The 23,288-nt window shown below is 44.9% G+C and overlaps 1 protein-coding gene across 1 annotated transcript in view; it reads left to right on the forward strand.

The window, feature by feature from the left end:
• Nucleotides 1-23,288, forward strand: part of EYA4 (EYA transcriptional coactivator and phosphatase 4) — a 470,455-nt gene that overhangs the window by 438,328 nt on the left and 8,839 nt on the right. The window contains exons 15-18 of the mRNA XM_063917364.1: nt 7,645-7,703; nt 9,077-9,237; nt 11,937-12,051; nt 13,915-14,036. Of these exons, the coding sequence (XP_063773434.1) occupies nt 7,645-7,703; nt 9,077-9,237; nt 11,937-12,051; nt 13,915-14,036 (457 nt within the window). The remainder of the gene's footprint in view (nt 1-7,644; nt 7,704-9,076; nt 9,238-11,936; nt 12,052-13,914; nt 14,037-23,288) is intronic.

The following is a 23,288-nucleotide window of genomic DNA, read 5'->3' on the forward strand; positions in this document are numbered from 1 at the left end:
ATTTGCCGGATTTTGCCGCGATTTAAAAAAACGGGGAAAAACGGGAAAAACCCGGAAAAAAATGGCGTGGGGACCCCCCCTCCAAAGCATAACCAGCCTCGGGCTCTTCGAGCTGGTCCTGGTTCTAAAAATGCGGGGGAAAAATTGACAGGGGATCCCCCGTATTTTTAAAACCAGCACCGGGCTCTGCGCCTGGTGCTGGTGCAAAAAATACGGGGGACAAAAAGAGTAGGTGTCCCCCGTATTTTTTACACCAGCATCGGGCTCCACTAGCTGAACAGATAATGCCACAGCCGGGGGTCACTTTTATACAGTGCCCTGCGGCCGTGGCATTAAATATCCAACTAGTCACCCCTGGCCGGGGTACCATGGGGGAGTGGGGACCCCTTCAATCAAGGGCCCCCCCCCCCAGCCACCCAAGGGCCAGGGGTGAAGCCCGAGGCTGTCCCCCCCATCCAAGGGCTGCGGATGGGAGGCTGATAGCCTTGAGTAAAATGACAGAATATTGTTTTTTCCAATAGTACTACAAGTCCCAGCAAGCCTCCCCCGCAAGCTGGTACTTGGAGAACCACAAGTACCAGCATGCGGGAGAAAAACGGGCCCGCTGGTACCTGTAGTACTACTGGGAAAAAATACCCAAATAAAAACAGGAGACACACACCGTGACAAGTACAACTTTATTACACACTGCCGATACACACATACTTACCTATGTTGACCCGCCGACTGCCACAGTCTCCGACGATCCGGGGTACCTGTGAAAAAAATTAGACTCACCTCAATCCAGTGTCCGGGAGATAATCCACGTACTTGTTAAAAAAAGAAAACGAACACGCGTACCAGCGGACTGAAAGGGGTCCCATGTTTACACATCAGACCCCTTTCCCCGAATGCCGGGACACCACGTGACTCCTGTCACTGAGGTCCCTTCAGCCAATCAGGAAGCGCTACTTCCGTGGCGCTCACCTGATTGGCTGTGCGCGTGTGACCTCAGACAGCGCATCGCAAAGCCTCTCCATTACTTTCAATGGTGGGAACTTTGCGGGTAGCGGTGGGGTTAACCCGCGGTCATCCGCTGACCGCGGGTGACCTCACCGCTGACGCAAAGTTCCCACCATTGAATATAATGGAGAGGCTTTGCGATGCGCTGTCTGAGGTCAGACGCACACAGAGCCAATCAGCAGAGTGCAAGGACGTTGCACTCGCTGATTGGCTGAAGAGACACTTCTGTGACAGCTGTCACGGGGGTGTCTGCATTCGTGGAAAGGGGTCTCATGTGTCAACATGGGACCCCTTTCAGTCCGGCATGGTACGGGTGTTCGTTTATTTGTTTTGCCAAGTACGAGGATTTATATCTGGACACTGGATTGAGGTGAGTATAATTATCTTTTATTTTCAGGTACCCGTGGATTCTACCTGGAGAAGAGGACTGACTGCTTCGTGTCAACATAGGTAAGTATGTGTGTGTCGGCAGTGTGTAATAAAGTTGTACTTGTCACGGTGTATGTCTCCTGTTTTTATTTGGGTATTTTTCCCCAGTAGTACTACAGGTACCAGCGGGCCCGTTTTTCTCCCGCATGCTGGTACTTATGGTTCTCCAAGTACCAGCTTGCGGGGGAGGCTTGCTGGGACTTGTAGTACTACTGGAAAAAACAATATTCTTTCAATTTTGACAAGGCTATCAGTCCCCCATCCGCAGCCCTTGGATGGGGGGACAGCCTCGGGCTTCACCCCTGGCCCTTGGGTGGCTGGGGGGGGGACCCCTTGATTGAAAGGGTCCCCACTCCCCCAGGGTACCCCGGCCAGGGGTGACTAGTTGGATATTTAATGCCACGGCCGCAAGGCACTGTATAAAAGTGACCCCCGGCTGTGGCATTATCTGTCCAGCTAGTGGAGCCCGATGCTGGTGTAAAAAATACGGGGGACCCCTACTCTTTTTGTCCCCCGTATTTTTTGCACCAGCACCAGGCGCAGAGCCCGGTGCTGGTTTTAAAAATACGAGGGATCCCCTGTCAATTTTTCCCCCCGCATTTTTAGAACCAGGACCAGCTCGAAGAGCCCGAGGCTGGTTATGCTTTGGAAGGGGGACCCCACGCCATTTTTTTTCTGAATTTTACCATTCCATCTAAAAAAAAAATATATATATATGTTATTTTAAAAAATATATAAATAATACTTGTGCCTCCAAAAAAGACAAACCAAGTACCTAATCCCTTCTAATATAAATAGATATGCTATTATCAATAAAAAAAACACAAAAAAAACATGTTTTAATTTTTTTTTATTAGTTTCACCCACCAAAGTGTGGCGGATTGAAAATGTCGAATTTACTGTCTAAAAGCACTGTTGTCGAATTTCCAAACTTCAATTGAATATAGTTTGGTCGAATTGCAGCACTTGTATCATTGCAGAAAAGTCTAATTTGACAAAAGTCGAATTTCAAAAAGTCGAATTTTGAAAGTCCGTTTTTTGGACGGAAAGTACTGAATTGCATTGACGATTTTTTTTTTTGGGCGAAAAAGTCCCGAAATTCGACAATTTCGGGAATTCGACCGCAATTGCATATACCCCATAGTCTCTCAATATTAAGGGAGACAATAAGATCTCCCCAATCATCCCCATCCACATCATCCCAGGTCAAGGTCCCCAATCTGTCCTAAGATCAATAAATTATTTTACATTTTATTTGGTCCACAGGGAGTGGGACATAGAAGGAACTTATTCTGACAATTGCATTTACAAATCATGACTGAGCTGCATTTGCCTAAAGTAATTCCTTTTGAAGATTAGGCCAAACAACCAGACAGTAACATGTATGGACAGCACTAAACTTCAGTTAGGTAATGTCCTAATAATAAGTCTATGCTTAAATGTTTGGGTAATTTAATATCAAGAAGCTGAGCTCATGTTAGGGCACTATAATGATAAGGAAGAAGACTTGTTTTTACATTTTTGCTTTTAACGTGACCCTTTAAATTTTAGGATTACTTTAGTTAAACAAATAATTAGTATTTTATTCCAGAAGAGGTTAAGTATTTAATTGGATTAATTCAGTGGGAGGATATGTGTTACATTACATAATGTATATGCAAAAGCCATCCAAATGGTTGAATGAAATACATCTGCCTATAAGCCGGCAAAGATGTCAATATGAAGTCTCCAGAGGTATAATTAGTGAGGGCTTGAATGTGGAAGGGAAATTGTATATACTGTAAAAGATATGAGATTCTTCAGAATACAGAAAAAGGGTCAGACATTTATCAGCTAGCACATGCACATATGCAGTCACATGTATGCTGGTCATGCCAATATATTCAAACCTTTATAACCTGTAGATATCTCTACAGCCTAAAGGGCCTGATGCCAAGCAGGGCTATAGAGTGCGGCACTGGGCGGTGTGGCATAATTAGGGGCGTAGTCATGCCCCTTACAAAAAATTATATCTTAACAAAATAGTAATTGCGGAGCCCCTCAGCCATGGGGCAAATCTGGGGAGGGTGGTCCGTAGAGGGCTTCAGCATCTTTCCTTACTCCGGTAAGTGATGCCATCATCCCAGCGATATTCCCAGAGTCTTCACTGTGCTGCGCCATTTTCATGAAGATGACGCTGGGAAGATGGCACTGTTGAGGAAGCGCCTCCCCAGGTTTTGTGGTGTATTCTTCCTTCGGGTGGGTGCAGAGGCCTTTAGGTACTTTTGTGTAGCTGCTGCCTCTCAGGTTCTTGCTCGCTCCTTCCACGCATTCACACTAGCAGCCGCTTCCTTGCACTGGCTAATATTAGCCAATACAAGGGAGCGGGGCAATGAAGTAGCTCACTTTGATTGGCTCATTGTGGCCGTCTCGAACTTTAAAAAGGAGCTGCTAAACCAATCACAGCTTATGGCTCTATTTTTTTTTAAATGGATGCACCGCCATTGTGCCCCTAGGGCAGTGGTGGAAAACCTATGCCCGCTTTCAAACTCTGCAGTAATGGCTGATGGGGACTGGATCACCCACGATCCAGACCTGCCGGATCCCGCTGCCATGCCTGCTGCTTCTGATATGTCCCATCGCCTCCGCTGGGTCCTGCTGCATTGGCAGATAATGCTGAGATGTCTCCAGATCAGGCACTGCCGCCAAGCTGATGGTGTGCTGAGCTGCCAGGACCAGAGATTGCTTGCCAGCTCCGGTCTCAGCAGCCTACACATTACAACATTGGTTGGCTGGTCAGTGGTTGGCTCTTTTGGTTTTCATGCATGTTTAAAAACTAGGAGTCCTGACATGACAGGCGACCAGCATCAGGTGAACAGAGTCGAGCGGCTGGTACTCACTTGTCCAATATTAGACCAAACATCACATGGATTACACCCACATCAGGGGACTCTGAGGCTAGTGAAAGACTATTATAGTTATGTGATGTCCTTGAAATTGAAAAGCTTTCATGGCAAACAACCGATGTAGTTCATGGTGTCAGTGGTAGTCACTCTGTGAGCCTAATTGGTATATTTTTCCTTATTAAGCTCATTTGACCTTTGGAAATGTATTATTTTACATAATTAAAATGGAATCTGTACTTGCTCAGGTATAGTATAGGAAAAACTATATAAAGGCTTAGGGGTCTATGAATAAAGAATGTGAAAAGAAAATTGTTACTTTTCACTATATATCGCATTAGTTAATTGCGATATATAGCTTTGTTAAGTTACCATATATGTGTACTTACCTTTTCAGCAAAGCAATGTGGTATCCAGGGCTCCAGCAATCTCTTCTGCAAAACATGGAGTCTGCAGCTAGGTTCCATTCTGCACATGCGCCACTGGTCGATCTCAGGGAAGGCTGCATAGGCTGCTGGGATATCAAAGGGGGCAGAGCTAATTCCGGGCAGAGAGCAGGGGGCCATTTTCTCATTCATGTTCAGACTACGCTATCTTGAGAACACGCAGGAGAAGCAGAATTCAGCAAGGGAGCGGGGGTGCTGCTGGAGAGATCAGGAACTTCTCCACTGTAATTCGCTCTATGAATAACCCAAAACAGTGAAAATCTCTGTTTACAGCAAAACAGGGCTTTTCTCTGCTCTATGAATAGATCCCTTTTTCTCTTCAGTAGGAGGGTAATCATGTCATATCTCTGCCTGAATCCAATTGCAACCTGGTCATCAGCTGTTTTGAATTCATCATAGTGGATAGCTTTTTGCCCAAGAAATTTCAAAATCACCAACATTAGCAGATGACAGATGTATGCCAAGAATTGCACTCATTCCCCACCCGTTGAAGACAAGTGTCTGAAAGGGGGGTACACACTAAGCGTTAATCTAAGCAATCTGACTAGATTGCTTAGATTTTCAGCAAGATCGATCCGTGTGTAGCCCTAACAGCGATAGCGATGCGCAGCCCCGCGCATTGCTATCGCTGGTGCCAGATTGGCCTACATGCAGGCCAATCTAGCGGTTCGCTCACTTCACCCGCTGGGTGAAGTGAGCGCCCCCCCCCCCCCCCCGTCTCCTCCCGCATCAGCACAGATCGCGGTGTGCTGATCGGCGGGAGAGATGTGTGCTGAGCGGTTCACTCAGCACACATCTCTCCTGCATCGGCCCGTCTATATGGGCCTTAAGATAAACTTTTGTCCCTCTTAAGTCACAAATCAAAATAAACATCTTTCATATGAAGTTGATTGTGTGCTCCATGCGGTTGAATATTTTAGAATCACCATTTTATTTTAAGTGTCACATATCTCCTTGTGTTTGCTGACGTTCAAAGAACACCACAGACTAGTTAACACTGTGAAAAGTCAATTAAGAATAAATTAACAGAAAAGATATTATACAGCTTTTAAAGTCTAAACTTTGCATTTTTATCTTATTTGTCTCATATGAAATTGTGTCCCAAACTGGTCTTGTATAAAGACTAAAGAGGAAAGGTCATAACAATCCCTAATTAGTTATATAACAACTACATTCTGGTAAAAAAATAAAAAATACCATATAAAAAGATTGGACCGGTCACAGCAATTTTTGGTAGTTGCACAGTGAGGGTTTGGCTTTATTAAGCTTTCATTCCTGCTTTCTCACATGTTAATAAATCAGAGAGAAACCACTCTCAATGGGTAGTCTCTGTTCTATTGTCTCCATCCCAGCCTGTCATAGTCTAGTGTTAATAGCTGCTTTTGCAAGGAACCCCACGCTGTTTGTTCCCCAATTTTCACTACCAGTAGGGTCGGATTGGCCCAAAGGTGTACAGGGGAAATCCCCAGTGGGCCCTACTGCCCCACCCCCCTTCCCTGCTTTAGGGTCAGTAACTTTGTGTTTGATATGTTTTTATGGAATCTACATAAATATTAGCCTGCCTTTCAAAGTGGTTGTCCCGACACACCTCTGTATCCTCCTTTATAAAGGTGCCTTGTTCTTTTTGCATTTCCTCTCCAAGTGCTGGACATACCTCTTTAAACTTGGGCCCCTACCACTACATTCACTTGTGGTGCCATCATGCCCCAGTCTCACACTGACTACCAGCCTAGGGTATAAACAGGTGTGGTTCATTAGGTCGACATGAGTTAGGTTGATATACATTGGGTCGACCATGTTAGGTCGACATGATCAGTAGATCGACATGGTAATTAGATCGAAATGGAAAAAGGTCAACATATGTTTTTTTACTTTTTTGGGGGTCGTTTTCTTCTAAAAATATGACAGGGACCCCAATTAGTGCACCGTAACCCCTCACATGGCGAGTGCGAACGTCGGGCACGGTGCCTCGCTACGCTACCGCTGCGCTCGGCACAGGTTACCATTCCCAATTTTAGTCCACGTGGATCGCTAAGTATGAAAAAGATCAAAAAAATGGGGAAAAAATTGTGAAAAACTCATGTCGACCTTTTTCCATGTCGACCTAATTACCATGTCGACCTAGCGCTCATGTTGACATTGGGTCAACCAAACACGGTCGACCCAATGTATGTCAACCTAACTCGTGTCGACTTAATGAACGCCATCAGGTATAAACAGGCTTGTGGCTGATGCATGCTTGGGGATCAGCAAGCCGTCAGCAGAAACAACAGCACATATATTGCACCAGGAGTGGAGTACCAGCAAAGGATATATCACTTGACATGTGTATCTGTGGGACTTATCTCCTCTGAATATGACACAGTTATGTTCGCACACCCTCACTGTGCTTGCACGTCTTTTTCTTCCTATATTTCACGTTTCTAAACAAAAGTATTGGCAAATGTGTCCATGTCTAGTTGGCATGTATACCCAGTACTAAAAAAACGTATTTAAAGAGAAAAAAAAAATCATAGTGTACATCTGCCCGAGCCTCTGCGACCCTGTGTGATGGTCTGGTTGTGTCCTTTCATTTTTGTGAAAATGAGAAAATACTAAATGATAGTGCCATCTTCTGGCTTGGTGCTATTTTACACTATAGCTAAAAAGATGCACAGTACATTACAAACTTTTACCACAATTAACTAGAAAATTGCTCAGTAACATGAATGGAACTAGACTGAATAAAGTCTAGTTCCATTCTCAGAGTTTTGGTAAAACTACAAATTGTGTATTATTTGTAGATTCCAGAACATATAAGTGTTACATTAGTTCTGGCTATACTTATTTTGAAAACTGTATGTTCATGCTTGGTCATTCTAGTCTGTGTATTACTTTATTCCCAGGAATGTGATCAGGTCCATGTAGATGATGTTTCGTCTGATGACAATGGTCAAGACTTAAGGTAATGTGGTGCCAAGTATAACAATATTTATGATCTGTTAAACATCATATATATACAGTGTGAAAGTACATATTCTATTCTAAATTACAATAGGTGCAAACTACAAATGGTCACGTTAATGTACACTGTTTATAGTCTACTAACATTTTTAACATTGCTTACTACAGCAGTCAAATTGTTTTAGCTGAAAAAAATAAAATAATTAAAAAATAAATACCAGCAATAATAAAAAGCAGTATCTATTTAGTTGTGTGTGTTTGTCAGGCTTGTACATATGTGTCCTCATACACTTACCCTTTTTGCACCACATGGCGTGAGATGCCTACAAAGTGACTTAAGGTGTACTCGACACTTAGAGAGAACAGCGCTGTGCAACTTCTCCACAGGCTCACTTCTCCACACTTTTCACTGCTTCGTGAATAAACCCCTAAATTTAAAAATACATATTCATTTTTGCTTGAAGTAGCAGTAGACAATAAAAAATAAAAAAATTAATGCATGTAGGTTATTGTAAAATTAGCCAGCTGCAGTCATCAGTGTTGTAGATATGGACCTAATATGGTTGGTAAAATTGCATACAAGTCCAAATATATTTCCGGTAATCTGGACAGTAATGTCCAATGGTATATAACTCAGCCAATAAGCACCAATGAACATAGTGGTAAGGTGCAATTAAAAGTATCCACCAAATGCTGCTGGTCAGGATTCAAGTTGGGAATTCCCCAAAGGGTTCAGCAAAGGGCTCAACGCATTTCAGTGTAGCAAACATCCTACACCAGGCATGTCCAAACTGCGGCCCTCCAGCTGTTGAGAAACTACATATCCCAGCATGCCCTGACACAGCTTTAGCATTCTCTGACAGCAAAACTGTGTCAGGGCATGCTGGGATATGTAGTTTCACAACAGCTGGAGTGCCGCAGTTTGGACATGCCTGCCCTACACCTTCCTCAGGTGCATTGCTCCTATGAATAGCATCTGATTGACAAGCGCAGGGCATCGTCCTCTTGTTTAGTACTAGGCACTGAGGATTGGTATTTTTGTCGCAAAAGAATTGGAGTAAAGTAGTAGATTAATCACAACGATGTCTGGCGTGAAGCATAGTGCCTCCATCTATTGCCTTTTTACACAGGTTAGCGTCTGAGTGACAGACAGCAGCTGCATGTAACACCAGTGCCATTGTCCAGGATACCTGGGCATTGTCATTTTGTTGCATTAGCATTATTACTAAGATGCATGTTTTGTGAAACTGTCTATGGTGAGACGCATGGCAGAGTCTGTGGTGGCTATTTGGGACGACTTCAGAATAGGTGTATGTGGACACATCTTTATTTTTATGGACATCACTTAATGTTCAGTAAACTTTTCCTTCAAAGTTCTTACAGTTTTGCCACAGATGGCTTTCGGGCGGCAGCAAGCAGCACAACTCTCTGTTTACCAACTGGAGTCAGAGGGGGCGTAGACTGGATGAGGAAGCTGGCTTTCCGATATAGACGAGTAAAAGAACTGTACAATACTTACAAGAACAATGTAGGAGGTATTCTCTATATTCTGCATTTTTGGAAATACAAAAAAAAGGTTTTAAGTTTAACGCTCTGTCCTTTACAGTACAATTTGTTAGTATGATAACATGCACATCAGAAAGAGAGAAACTGTATAACAAACTGCCATTACTCATGTATATACAAAATGGCCATGGTTTAAATGGAAGCATATATTACCAGACAGAGGAGAAGCTAGGGCATTTTATGTCCTTGGGCTGGAGTTCCCTAATTACTTCCCCACTCTTGATAAATGTAGACCACACCCTCATTTCACTACACCATACCACCTTCTTCATCATGGCACCTCCCTTTCTTATTATACTACTGCATACCACCAAAGGCTGAGACAATATAAAACTTTTAAAAGTACTATATATATATATATATATATATATATATATATACATACCTCCCAGCTGTCCCGATTTTCACGGGACAGTCCCGTTTTTTTGGGTCTGTCCCGTTGTCCCTCCCGCGCTCCGCAGTGTCCCACGGTGGGGGGGGGAGCAGTTGGGAGGCTCCTGATCACTTGCGGCTCTGCTCAGTTCAGAGCAGAGCAGCGGTGAATAGACGTTGTGCGCATGCGCACAGCATCTGTTCTAGTGAGGCAGAGGGACTGGAGGCATGGCCAGCAGCTCACAGAGCGCTGGCAGTACCCCCACTGTGATGAAAATTGGAGGCGTGGCTGGGGATCGCGTCATCCACGCGATGCCACAACCCTTTCCATTAGGCCGCGCTAAGAGTCCCTCCTTGCCAAATAAGAATGTTGGGAGGTACGTATATATACATATATATATTTATAAATACCAGACAAGAAGCGCCAATCTAGACAATTTAGTCAAAGGAGATCACAGTCCCATGTTGAATGTCAACGTTTCATACAAACAAGAAATGAACACAAACCACATTTAAGTGCAATAACACCCTGAAGTACACAGCCATTACTTCTCCTAGCTAGGCCAGGTGAGCCTAATTACAAACACATATCCATTGCACAGTGATTGGTATACATATTATATGTCTTGCGTAACATTGTCACATATATGTATAATATACAGTTGCATGAGAACTCCAACATCCTAGAGACCAATACTTGAATGTAATACATTCATTAATATATACAGTATATATATATATATATATATATATACAGTTCCGTCCGACCTGGCACTCCTCACGCTCCCCAGCGTACAAGTAAACTGCTCCCATGCCTTCTTAATCAGGAGTGTCCTCCCACATACAGCAATACCAGTGTAAGCGGCACTGAGACTTCAATCAGAAATGAAAGGGATTTATTGCAGAATCATCATCTACGTTTCGGGGTCGCAGCCCCTTCGTCAGGCGAAACGTAGATGATGATTCTGCAATAAAGCACTTTCATTTCTGATTGAAGTCTCAATGCCGCTTACACTGGTATCGCTATATATACTGTATATATATAATTTTTTACTGACATTCATATAAAATGAGGATGCCTTATCACGTGTCTTTGAGAACCAATATTATTACTATTTACAAAAAAACAATGCAATCCTAGCATTTCATTTAAGCCCTTTGGAGCTAGAGATTGTAACTGAAATATCCACTGCGCTTCTCTTTGTAGGAGTAACCGGGCTTAGAGTCATAAAATAGTAATGTGAGAATCCAAACTTGTAGTTAATACTATAGTCAGTGCCTCAAGAAATTACTTAGCGATATTACATTACTTTTGGAGGACCTAATATTATGGAGCATTTGAGAAAAATCAGAAAACCTAATGTATTTATTCTTATCTCATTCAAGTCCAGGTGCAAAATGTTTCTAAGTGAGCTGTTCTAAATCAGCCTATAGCCAATCAGAAATTAATAGCAGCCCAGACTATTTCAGGCAACACTGTTTACTTGGGATTTTACAAATTGCCGGTCTCAGCTCTCTCACTTATAATGCCCTTAGGCTGGTGTTTTTGAACCCTAATTATCTACCCTGCAATTTATTATTGAAACCACTGGGAAGGCGGTACTGGTCTTGTGTAAGTGTCACAGCCATTCCACTGCCAACCCCCTAACTACCACGGGTATGGGTCATTAGGTCGACCACACTTGCATTAGGTCGACATAGTCATTAGGCCGACGTGGTCATTAGGTCGACATGAACAAGGTCAACATGAGTTTTTTTTACTTTTTTTGGTGTCGTTTTCTTCATAAAGTGACGGGGTACCCCAATTAATGCACCATGTCACCTTGCATGGCTTGCTTTGCTCGCCATGCTTCGGGCAAGGTGCCTCGCTCCGCTACCGCTGTGTTCGGCATAGGTTACTATTCCCAATTGTAGTCCACGTGGATCGTAAATTATGAAAAAGTAAAAAAAAAAATATTTTTTAAACGCATGTCGATATTTACCCATGTCGACCTAGTACATGTCGACCTAATGCACGTCGACCAATAGTGGTCGACCTAGTGACTGTCGACCTAAGTTTGGTCTACCTAATGACCGAATCCCAACTACCACAGCTCAGCCTGTTCTAGAATATTTGTGAAGAGAAGGTAGGCCTATGACAGTATGTAGCCAATGAGGGAATCCAAAGATTGCTTATACAGTCAGTGTAGAATTTTCTCCACACAAAGTCCCAGATTTCAGATACTTTCCTTGTCATTTTTGCAATTTCCATGAGAGCAGCCTTTAATCTATGGTTTCCTGCCTTTTTGTGCTGAAGGACTTTTTGGCCCAGCGAAGAGAGAAGCCTGGCTTCAATTGCGAGCAGATCTTGAAGTCCTGACAGACTCCTGGCTCTCAAATGCACTTAAATCACTATCACTCATTAGCACGAGGTAAGTTGAAATGTATGCTTATATTTCATCAGTAAATGCACAGCTACAATGTCACTTAAAACTTGTTTTTGTAATTTATTTTTTGTCAAAGTAATTTAAAGCAGAAAGTGTGGTGAAGGGTATACAATAGTAGCCAGTGTTTGTATTCTGCAACTGCACATGGTCTTTGTGACCAAATGTGTCCCTGTAGGTGTCTTTGGCTTACTTATAACAGCTATTTCCTACAATATGCTGCTTACAAAAGCACAAAGTTAGGGATCATTCACTTGAAACATTTAGTATATTTTATTAAGGAAGTGTGTTCCTCTCTTTTATGCATAATAAGCTCAGATAACCAATAGTTCTGTACCTATAGCAGTGGTGATAGTGTCCCACAACCGCCTTATTGCCTTTGGGACACTGATGCCTGCAGGTGGGACAGTGCCCAAAAAGAAGGACTATCCTGCTAAAATGGAGATGGTTGGGAGGTAGGTGATTGGTCTGTCGAGTCGCAGCCAACTATAGTACCTAAAGCTTCAGTATAGTATGACTGAGAAGTTATACACTTGTTTTCAGCACCACAGGGGTATGGGGATTCTGAGCACTAAGAAACCCCCCTAAGGGCACACTTGCCGATTTTACTTTTCTCCTCTCTGCTCGAAGGCCCATAGAATTGTGGGGCACATATGCCTATACATTAAGATGGCCCTGCTTCACATCATTAGGCCCCACCCCACCATGGCAAAATGGCACAAATGGTCGGTGTGCAGTAGGGTGGGTTTAAATTATGCAAATTACATTCCCTTCCTATGGACCCGCATTTCCCGGTATCCTTTCCCCTTCCTGTCCACTTCACCAGGAAGTGGGTGGGATATAGGAGATCCTCCCACTCCTCTGGGGGTCCATGGGACTACTCGAAAAATTGGGACTAAATTAACAAATTGAAGCACCATAGAAATATAAGTTTAGTACAACAATTATGTGTCTATGAGGTTAATTGGGAATATGTTATCTGCATGACAATGTCACCCCACAGGAAAAGGGTGTCCATCTTCCACTAGAGCAGGCATGTCCAAACTGCGGCCCTCCAACTGTTGTGAAACTACATATCCCAGCATGCCCTGATACAGTTTTGCTGTCAGAGAATGCTAAAGCTGTGTCAGGGCATGCTGGGATGTGTAGTTTCTCAACAGCTGGAGGGCCGCAGTTTGGACATGCCTGCACTAGAGTGTTTTCTCCGCTGTCCTGGTTGGATTGCTGTTTTATCTCTTGGGCTTTGCACAAGAAGGGGACATCAAAGTGCAATGCTGCAGGATATTTCTGAGGCCTGTAGTGTTTTAATGACAATTGTATGTGATCATTCTAATGTCCAGTGCACTTGCAATTATAGCTGTTTAGCTGAAAATGGACCCACTTTTGCTGAGGTTGGGCTTTTAAATGATTAATGTTTGGTGGTCCTTTATAGGAAAAGTCCACGACTCCACGTTAAGTTTTACTGTAATATTTGTTTGTAATTAAACATTATCTATTCCAGCAATGTCCACATTTCCTACCCCTAACCATTCTGGCTTGTGTTGGAAATTCTACTCCGTAGCCAGTCAGCTGCGTACAGGAACGCCATATCATGTCATAGTGTCACTGTGATTGACACTTCCATGCTTTTACTGCAATTGCTGGTAATAATATATTCTAAAGTGGACATCACCTTAAAATCAATTTCCAACATATTTAACATATTCCATTTGAGAAATTAAGATTCCATAACATTTTAGTTAGTATGTTCATTGGGCTAAAGTAAAGAATATTTAATTAATAGCGTAATGAGTCCATAAAATCATGTTTCCATAATTATTTGTGTTGATAATTTCTGTTTTCGTTCAACAGGAGTAATAGCGTAAATGTCTTGGTAACTACAACACAACTTATTCCAGCACTTTCAAAGGTCTTGCTATATAGTCTAGGAGGAGTCTTTCCAATTGAAAATATCTATAGTGCAACTAAAATAGGTAAGAGCTGTGATTATTTTGAAAAGCAATAAGGCCAAGCTACAGACAAAGCAGAGCCATGTAGCTAAACATGAATGCCAGGGTGGCAGTGTCTCATTATAAAGGCATATCATTCATTATACCATGTTTTGTAAATGGAACTGATTATTCTCATTTCTGCAGCGGGGTACACTGGTATTCCACAGGGAATAACATTGGGGTGTAGATTCGGATCTTGATCTGAGGCACAAACAGGCTAAAGCTTAGACTGTTCCCAGGATGCACTGCACCACCTCCTCTATAGCCCCGCCTCTATGCACAGGAGCTCAGTTTGTAAATTGGTGCCTGCAGTGCAGGTCACTTAACAGGGAGAGCTGCGCTAGGCAGCCCTGAAAAGAGCTTTTTAAGAAGACTTCAAGGGCCGCTTCACTTTTATGTCATTCTGACATGCTGTGCTGTGGCTCAATCACCTCCCTCAGTGGCACTGCATACTCCTGCGGCCTGGTTCCCGGGTACTTGCAGCGGGGACGCACCGGTTTCTAGGCACACCACTGCTGCTGCTCTCCTGGATTGCGTGGCTGCATGACAGGGAGGAGGTAAGAGGGTCCCCCAGGTGGGACCCGCCGGTAAATCGTAATCCGGACACGGTCCCAGGAGACGGACCGCGGCGCTGGTGTGGACACTGTGGCCGTGCAGGGACTCCACTATATCCACCAGGGCAGGGAGCACAGGTCGGATTTACTAAAATTCGTTTAATATAGACTCCATAGTACCTGGTGGTGAAGTCCAGCAGAGGGGTAAGGTGCTGACCTGTAGCCCCTCCCCCAGCTCCGGGCGCCATCTACTGCTGGTGTTCCCGCCCTGGGGCTGCATCTCTCTCCCTCACTCCCTGAAGAGATTTTGGCGCCATTACATAGCTGGGCTGATCTCCGGGACTGCTGGGCACTATCTCCTCTGTAAAACCGCCTGTCTTGTCAGCGCTGTGTATTTACAGACACTTAAGTATTCTACATGTCATTTTAGACAGTGTTAGTTAAGAACAAGTGTACTGCTATATGAATATTTAGTACAAGTATTCTGTGATATACATCCAGTGTTTACTGAGCATTGTTATAGCTGTATACATACATATCTATATGTAGATTTACTAGTCCAGTGCAGTCTTATTGTTTATATGTAATATTTTCTGCATTGTAGCTGCGACTGTGTGTGCCTATAGCTGCTGTGTGGATTCTATTCTGTGTATCACACGTATTGCTTGCTATCACTATATTCTGTACCCTGGTGGACTAAATGCATCAGGGTCTCATTTCAAATATAAGGGGTCATTCCGAGTTGATCGTTCGCTGACGATTTTCGCAGTGCAACGATCAGGTAAAAAAAGGGCAAAACTGTGCATGCGTATGCACCGCAATGCGCAGGCAATAGCGTAAATGTCTTGGTAACTACAACACAACTTATTCCAGCACTTTCAAAGGTCTTGCTATATAGTCTAGGAGGAGTCTTTCCAATTGAAAATATCTATAGTGCAACTAAAATAGGTAAGAGCTGTGATTATTTTGAAAAGCAATAAGGCCAAGCTACAGACAAAGCAGAGCCATGTAGCTAAACATGAATGCCAGGGTGGCAGTGTCTCATTATAAAGGCATATCATTCATTATACCATGTTTTGTAAATGGAACTGATTATTCTCATTTCTGCAGCGGGGTACACTGGTATTCCACAGGGAATAACATCGGGGTGTAGAGTCGGATCTTGATCTGAGGCACAAACAGGCTAAAGCTTTGACTGTTCTCAGGATGCACTGCACCACCTCCTCTATAGCCCCGCCTCTATGCACTGGAGCTCAGTTTGTAAATTGGTGCCTGCAGTGCAGGTCACTTAACAGGGAGAGCTGCGCTAGGCAGCCCTGAAAAGAGCTTTTTAAGAAGACTTCAAGGGCCGCTTCACTTTTATGTCATTCTGACATGCTGTGCTGCGGCTCAATCACCTGCCTCAGTGGCACTGCATACTCCTGCGGCCTGGTTCCCGGGTACTTGCAGCGGGGACGCACCGGTTTCTAGGCACACCACTGCTGCTGCTCTCCTGGATTGCGTGGCTGCATGACAGGGAGGAGGTAAGAGGGTCCCCCAGGTGGGACCCGCCGGTAAATCGTAATCCGGACACGGTCCCAGGAGATGGACTGTGTGTGCCTATAGCTGCTGTGTGGATTCTATTCTGTGTATCACACGTATTGCTATCACTATATTCTGTACCCTGGTGGACTAAATGCATCAGGGTCTCATTTCAAATATAAGGGGTCATTCCGAGTTGATCGTTCGTTGACGATTTTCGCAGTGCAACGATCAGGTAAAAAAAGGGCAAAACTGTGCATGCGTATGCACCGCAATGCGCAGGCATGTCGTACGAGTACAAAGAGGATCGGTGCTGGGCGATGGATTTAGCGAAGATTCCATTCGCACAGCCGAACGCAAGGTGATTGACAGAAAGAGGGTGTTTATGGGGGTGAACTGACCATTTTCAGGGAGTGTTTGGAAAAACGAAGGCGTGTCCAGGCGTTTGCAGGGCGGGTGTCTGACGTCAATTCCGGGACCAAAAAAGACTGAAGTGATCGCAAGGGCTGAATAAGTCCAGAGCTACTCAGAAGCTGCAAAAAAAGTTTTCGTCCCGCTCGGCTGCACACACGTTCGCACACTTGCAAAGCGAAAATACACTCCCCCGTGGGCGGCGACTGTGCATTTGTATGGCTGCTAAAAGTAGCTAGTGAGCGATCAACTCGGAATGACCCCCATAGTGTTCCACAGGACTGTTTTGTATTTTTCACTGTGTGTTTTAGTCACCTCACACCGCTTAAATCCTCTGTTTTGTGCTTTGCATTTGCTATCATATAACACAGGTTTTTTTTGCAGGTATTGTGTTTGTCTTGCTATATTGTATTGCTGAGGCCTAAGGCTACATTCCCAATAATGTCTGCTACACAGGGCGGGAAATCCGCAGACGCTTCTGCATCATGCAGTACTGGCGCCACGGATTTGACTGAGGAAAAGGTTTCAGCTGAGGGTTCAGGTACTGCACGTCCTGCACCTTCCAGTCAGTCTGCAGCACCTGTGGCAAATCAAGACCCACCTTGGGCTGCTTTTTTAAATATGCTGACGACGCTTGTAACGCGGCTTATGCCCCCAGTGGGACCTCCTGTGCCATAGCAGTCACATATTGTCCCTGTAGTTAAAACGCCTTTGGGCGGATGCTCTGTCTACCCAGTTACAACAATTAAATCAGTCTTTGGTTAGACAAAAACCTACCCCTCTCCCTGCTGGGGGCAATGGGTCATCTAAACAGGCCATTTCTTCCTCACAATCCACTAATATTTTGGATGATTCTTCTGATGAGGATGGGGATTATACTGATCCGTCAGACACTGATACAGTTGCTTCTGAGTAGGAATCTACAACTCAAGTAGATGTTCCTTACCTAGTGGAGGCTATCAAGCTGATTCTCCAGATTGATGATGATATTGAGCCCCCCGCTACGTCTAAGAAACCTGATGAGTTTAAACGTCAGAAGGTTGCTAAAGTAGTTTTACCACATTCTGATCTTTTAATTGACATACGTCAGGAATCCTGGACATCTCCAGGGAAGAAATTTTCCCTGTCCAAAAAGATGGCAGCTTGTTACTCTATCCCTGCAGACTTGAGTAACAAGTGGGAAACTCCACTGCCAGTGGACTCTCATGTCGCCCGTCTGGTGATATCTTCTACTCTGCCTGTCACCACTGTCACCTCACTGAAGGAACCGACGGATGAGCGTGTGGAGGGATGCCTGAAGTCTATTTACATACTTACCGCTGCTGTTCATAGACCCTCTATAGCAGCCCCTTGGCTGCAAAAGCTCGTGAAGCATGGGTTCAGGCAATAGAAGATGAGCTATCTCTAAATTTTTCTGACACTGCCATACAATATCCATCGTATATTAGCACAGCCTCTCACTATATTCAGGAGGCGGCCTCTGATGCAGGCGTAATGGCGGCCAAGGCATCTACTACATCTGTCCTGGCTCGCCGTATTTTGTGGTTAAGGTCCTGGAAAGTGTACTTGGACTCCAAAAAGACCTTGGAGGCTCTCCCTTTTAAAGGAGACATACTATTTGGAGAGGATCTGAACAAGATCGTGACTGACTTGGCAACAGCTAAGACTGCATTTCTCCCAAGTACTAATCCTTCTGCTCCGACGGCTAAGGGTACCATTTTTCGTCCCTTTCGACCTCCAGTTAAAGCAAAGGGTCAGGCGTACCCGAGACAGGATCGTACTTCCAAAACCACCAATCCCAAGTCTAAGCAATCTTGGGCCGCCACGTCAGCCTGCTTCCAAAAAGGACAAGCCTGTGACATGACGGGGCGGGCCTCCCTCTGGGGGACCCCAGGGTGGGAGGCCGACTTCTGCAGTTTGCCCACTTCAGACGCCTGTGTGCGGGAAGTTGTCTCTCATGGGTATGCGATCTCCTTTAAGAGACGTCCCCTTCACCAGTTCTGCTTGACGGTTATCCCTTCGGATCCGCTGAAAGCACAGACTTTACACTTGGTTGTCCAATTTCTCCTAGATACTGGATTGTGCCGGTACCTTTGTCTCAAAGAGGCAGGGGCTACTATTCGACCCTGTTTCTAGTCCCGAAACCAAATATGTCCTCCCGGCCTATATTCAACCTCAAATCTTTGAACAAATTTGTGAGGGTATCCAAATTCCGTATGGAAACTCTGCGTTCCATTGTACTGGCCATGGAACCCAAGGACTATATGGTATCCCTGGACATACAGGATGCTTACCTGCACATTCCTATTGCCATGTCGCATCAGCAATATCTGCGGTTAGCTATTGGCAACCTACATTATCAATTCCAGGCCTTGCCTTTCGGACTGACCATGGCTCCTCGGATCTTCACCAAGGTCATGGCAGTCATGATGGCTCTTCTCCGCCATCAGGGTGTCAGGATCATGCTGTATCTGGACGACTTGCTGATCCTGGCGAACTCCCCGGAAGTTCTTCTCAGTCATCTGGAACTGATGGTCCAATTCCTACATCCCACGGGTGGCTCATCAACTGCAAGAAGTCCTCGCTGGTCCCTGCTTAGAGCATGGTGCACCTGGGGACATTGTTGGACACACACAACCAACGATTGTTCTTGTCTCCAGAGAAGGTCCTGAAACTTCAGGACAGGATCACATATTTCCTCTCTCGCCAGAGAGTGTAAGTACACTCGGCGATGCAAGTACTAGGCCTCATGGTGTTGGCATTCGACATGGTAGAGTATGCTCAATTTCATTCCCGCCCTCTGAAGAGGTTAATCCTTTCCCAATGGGATGGCCTGCCTCACCGGATCAGGTCTAAAATGATCTCCTTGACTCCGGAGGTTCGTCTGTCACTGAGCTGGTGGCTACAGGACCAACAAGTTGAGCAGGGGCCATCCCTTCTTGATCTCCAACCTGGTCCTCCTGACAATGGATGCCAGTCTGCGAGGTTGGGGCACGGTGTTGGAGCAACACTCTCTCCAGGGTTAGTGGACCAGGGAGGAATCTCTCCTCCCGATAAACATTCTGGAATTGCGGGCAGTATTCAATGCATTGACACTGGCCCTGCCTCGGGTACAGAACAGGCCTGTTCAAGTAAAATGAGACAACTCCACCATGGTGGTGTACATAAATCATCAAGGTGGCACTCGAAGCCGCATGGCAATGATGGAAGTATCAAAAATCTTCCAGTGGCCGGAACGCCATCTGCCAGCTATATCGGCAGTGTTCATTCCGGGAGTCCTCAACTGGGAAGCGGACTTCCTCAGTCGTCAGGACGTGCACGCCGGAGAGTGGAGCCTTCATCCAAAAGTCTTTCAACTCCTAGTGGATAAGTGGGGCCTACCAGATGTAGACCTGAGGGCATCTCGACACAATCACAAGGTTCCGGTCTTCACAGCAAAGACACGAGATCCTCAAGCAGCATTCGTGGACGCACTGGCAATTCCATGGAACTTTCGGCTGCCATACGTGTTTCCTCCAGTGTCACTCCTGCCCAGGGTATTACGAAAGTTCAATCAAGAAGATGGAATACTACTTCTAATCGCCCCAGCGTGGCCCAGACGGCATTGGTTCTCAGACCTGCAGGGTCTCTCGATAGAGCGTCCTCTTCTACTTCCTCAATGCCCAGACCTTCTTGTTCAGGGCCCTTGTGTCTACCTGGACCTGGTCAGACTGGCTTTGACGGCGAGGCTCTTGAAGCATCACTCCTGAGAGCAAAAGGATTCTCTGAGGTGGTCATTCAAACTATGCTGAATGCCCGTAAACCAGCTTCAGCTCAGATTTATTACAGGGTCTGGAATTCTTAAGTCACATGGTGTGCCACAAAGAATTTTGATGCATATACTTTCAAAACTTCCAGACTTTTGGCTTTTCTACAACAAGCTAATAGTTACAATAGCTAAGCGGTGTGGCTATTTTAAACTGGAAAAAGAGGAACGGTACTGGAACTCATCTGTAGGAGAAACCTTGGAGTAACCGGAACTCTGTGGGACTCTTGGAAGCTGATCATCTGATGAGTATACGTTTGCCTCTACCACCAGAGATTTTACATGCGTTTTATATTTCTTTGTTTGTGAGTGCACTTTTTTTAAATCTTTTCCCTTAAAGTGGCAGTCTGCAATATTGTTTTGCTTCACTTTTTTCATTAAAAGTTCAGAAAAGATGCCAGTAGAATTCACCTGAATTGACGCATCCATTTAAAGCAACGATCCATTATATACCTTCTTTTATTGATCCATTGTGAGTGTGATACTAAAATAAAACCTTATTTTATTGGATTGGATGTCTGCACTATTGCGTCTATTATTTCTTTCAGTTTACTTATCTTATTGTTGGATGGTACTGAGGAGTTCGTCCCGGTCTGAAAAAGGGAAGTAACGTTATTTATGTAACCATTTAAACAGTATTTGCGCAATTATACATTTAATTTTTTGTTATATTTTCTACAACAAGGCCTAGACTTGGGCCTTCGTCTGGCCTCCCTCAGGGTTCATATATCTGCCTTGTCGGTGTGGTTTCAGAGAAAAATTGCATCTCTTCCTGACGTTCACACTTTCACTCAGGGTGTTCTAAGGATTCAGCCTCCCTATGTCCCTCCTGTGGCTCCATGGTATCTGTCTGTCGCCTTAAATGCCCTGCAAGAGTCTCCATTTGAACCTCTTGATTCTGTGGACCTTAAATGCCTTACCATTAAGGTCGTGTTTCTGTTGGCTATTGCCTCTGCTAGACGGGTGTCGAACTTAGGGGCTTTGTCCTGTCATCCACCCTTTCTGATTTTTCACAGTGACCGGGCAGTTCTTCAAACTCGCCCTGGTAATTTACCTAAGGTGGTATCATCTTTCTACCTTAACCAGGAGATTGTGGTTCCGGCCTTCATCTCTTCTGGTTTGTCCTCTAAACAAAGATCTTTGGACCAGGGCCGGATCTAGGGGGGGCGAAGGGGGCGACCGCCCCCCCTAACACAGTCATAGCCACGCCCACTTTTGAGCAGAAGAGAGCTCTCCTGGGAGAGCCTGAGGCAGAACGATGTGCTGCAGCTTATACCACAGCAGCACAGAGGAGCCAGGAGAGCAAGGGTTACAGAGCATTTGCTCCTCACTTGCTGGTGTGTGGGTACTAGGGCTAATAAATACAATTACCCCATAGCACAGTCACTTGTACATAGAACAATCACGAAGCTCTCTCTCAGTCTCACTCAAAAAGTTCAGTCAGAATTGAGAGAGGAGGAGTTAGGATTGCAGATGGGAGGAGTTGGGACTGTAGAGGGAGGAGTCAAGATTAAACAGTAAACCGCCCCCTCTAAAGAAAAGTCTAGATCCGTCCCTGCTTTGGACATGGTACGGGCTCTTCATATTTATGTGGAAAGGTCTGCCTCTATCAGGAGGTCGGATTCTCTTTTTGTACTTTTTGGTTTTCAAAAACGTGGCTGGCCTGCGAATAAGCAAACCTTGGCCAGATGGATTAAAATGGTGATTGCACAAGCTTATGCGCAGGCTGCTATCAAGGCCCATTCTACTCGGTCGGTTGGACTTTCTTGGGCGGCCCGCCGTGGCGCATCCGCAGAACAATTGTGCAAGGCGGCTACGTGGTCCTCTGCGAACACGTTCATCAGGTTCTTTGCCTTTAATACTTCCACCTCCCAGGATGCTTCCTTTGGACGCCGGGTTCTTGTGCCCGCTACACTGCATGAGGAACTGCTTTAGGACATTCCCAATGTTATTCCCTGTGGAATACCAGTGTTACCATATTATTATTATTATTATTATTATTATTATCATTTATTTATATGGCGCCACAAGGGTTCCGCAGCGCCCAATTACAGAGTACATATGCACATAATCAAAACAGTGACTTACAGTTGAAATCAATTTTGGACAAGTACAGGGTAACTAAGCATAACTACACCAGTAAATGACAGAGATAAGTTCCAGGTGGCCCAAAAACTGTGATTTGGGCAGTTGAGAATTATTAAAGAAGAAAAGGGTGAGCACATGAGGGAAGAGGGCCCTACTCGTGAGAGCTTACATTCTAGGGGTAGGGGTAGACAGACAGGGGTGACACAGATGGGGTACATAGAGAGCATGGAACAGGGGGTTAGGATGAGATTTGGCTGGGTTTGGTAAAGAAATGGGTCTTGAGAGCCCGTTTGAAGTTTTGTAGAGAGGTGGAGAGTCTGAGGGGGAGAGGTAAAGAATTCCAAAGGAAGGGAGCAGCACGTGAAAAATCTTGGAGATAGGAGTGGGAGGAAGTAATCAGGAGACAGGAGAGGCGGCGTGCATTAGCAGAGCGAAGAGGACGGGTGGGAGAGTAAAGGGAGATAAGGTCAGAGATGTAAATGGGGGAGGATTGGGTGAGAGCTTTGTAAGTGAGAGTGAGAAGTTTGAATTGGATTCTGAAGGGGAAGGGAAGCCAGTGAAGGGCTAGTAGGAGAGGGGAGGTGGATGTAGTGCGTTTAGTGAGGAAGATGAGCCGAGCAGCAGCATTGAGGATAGACTGGAGTGGAGAGAGGTAATTGTCAGGGAGGCCAGTTAGGAGGAGATTACAGTAGTCCAGTCTGGAAATAATCAGTGAGTGAATAATGATCTTAGTGGCATCCTGGGTGAGAAAAGGTCTGATCCTGGAAATGTTTTTGAGATGAAAATGACAGGTTTGTGAGAGGTGCTGAATGTGTGGTTTGAAGGAGAGGGAGGAGTCAAGGATTACACCAAGAT

This window comes from Pseudophryne corroboree, chromosome 4 (genome assembly GCF_028390025.1).
Source record: "Pseudophryne corroboree isolate aPseCor3 chromosome 4, aPseCor3.hap2, whole genome shotgun sequence".
NCBI lineage: Eukaryota > Metazoa > Chordata > Amphibia > Anura > Myobatrachidae > Pseudophryne > Pseudophryne corroboree.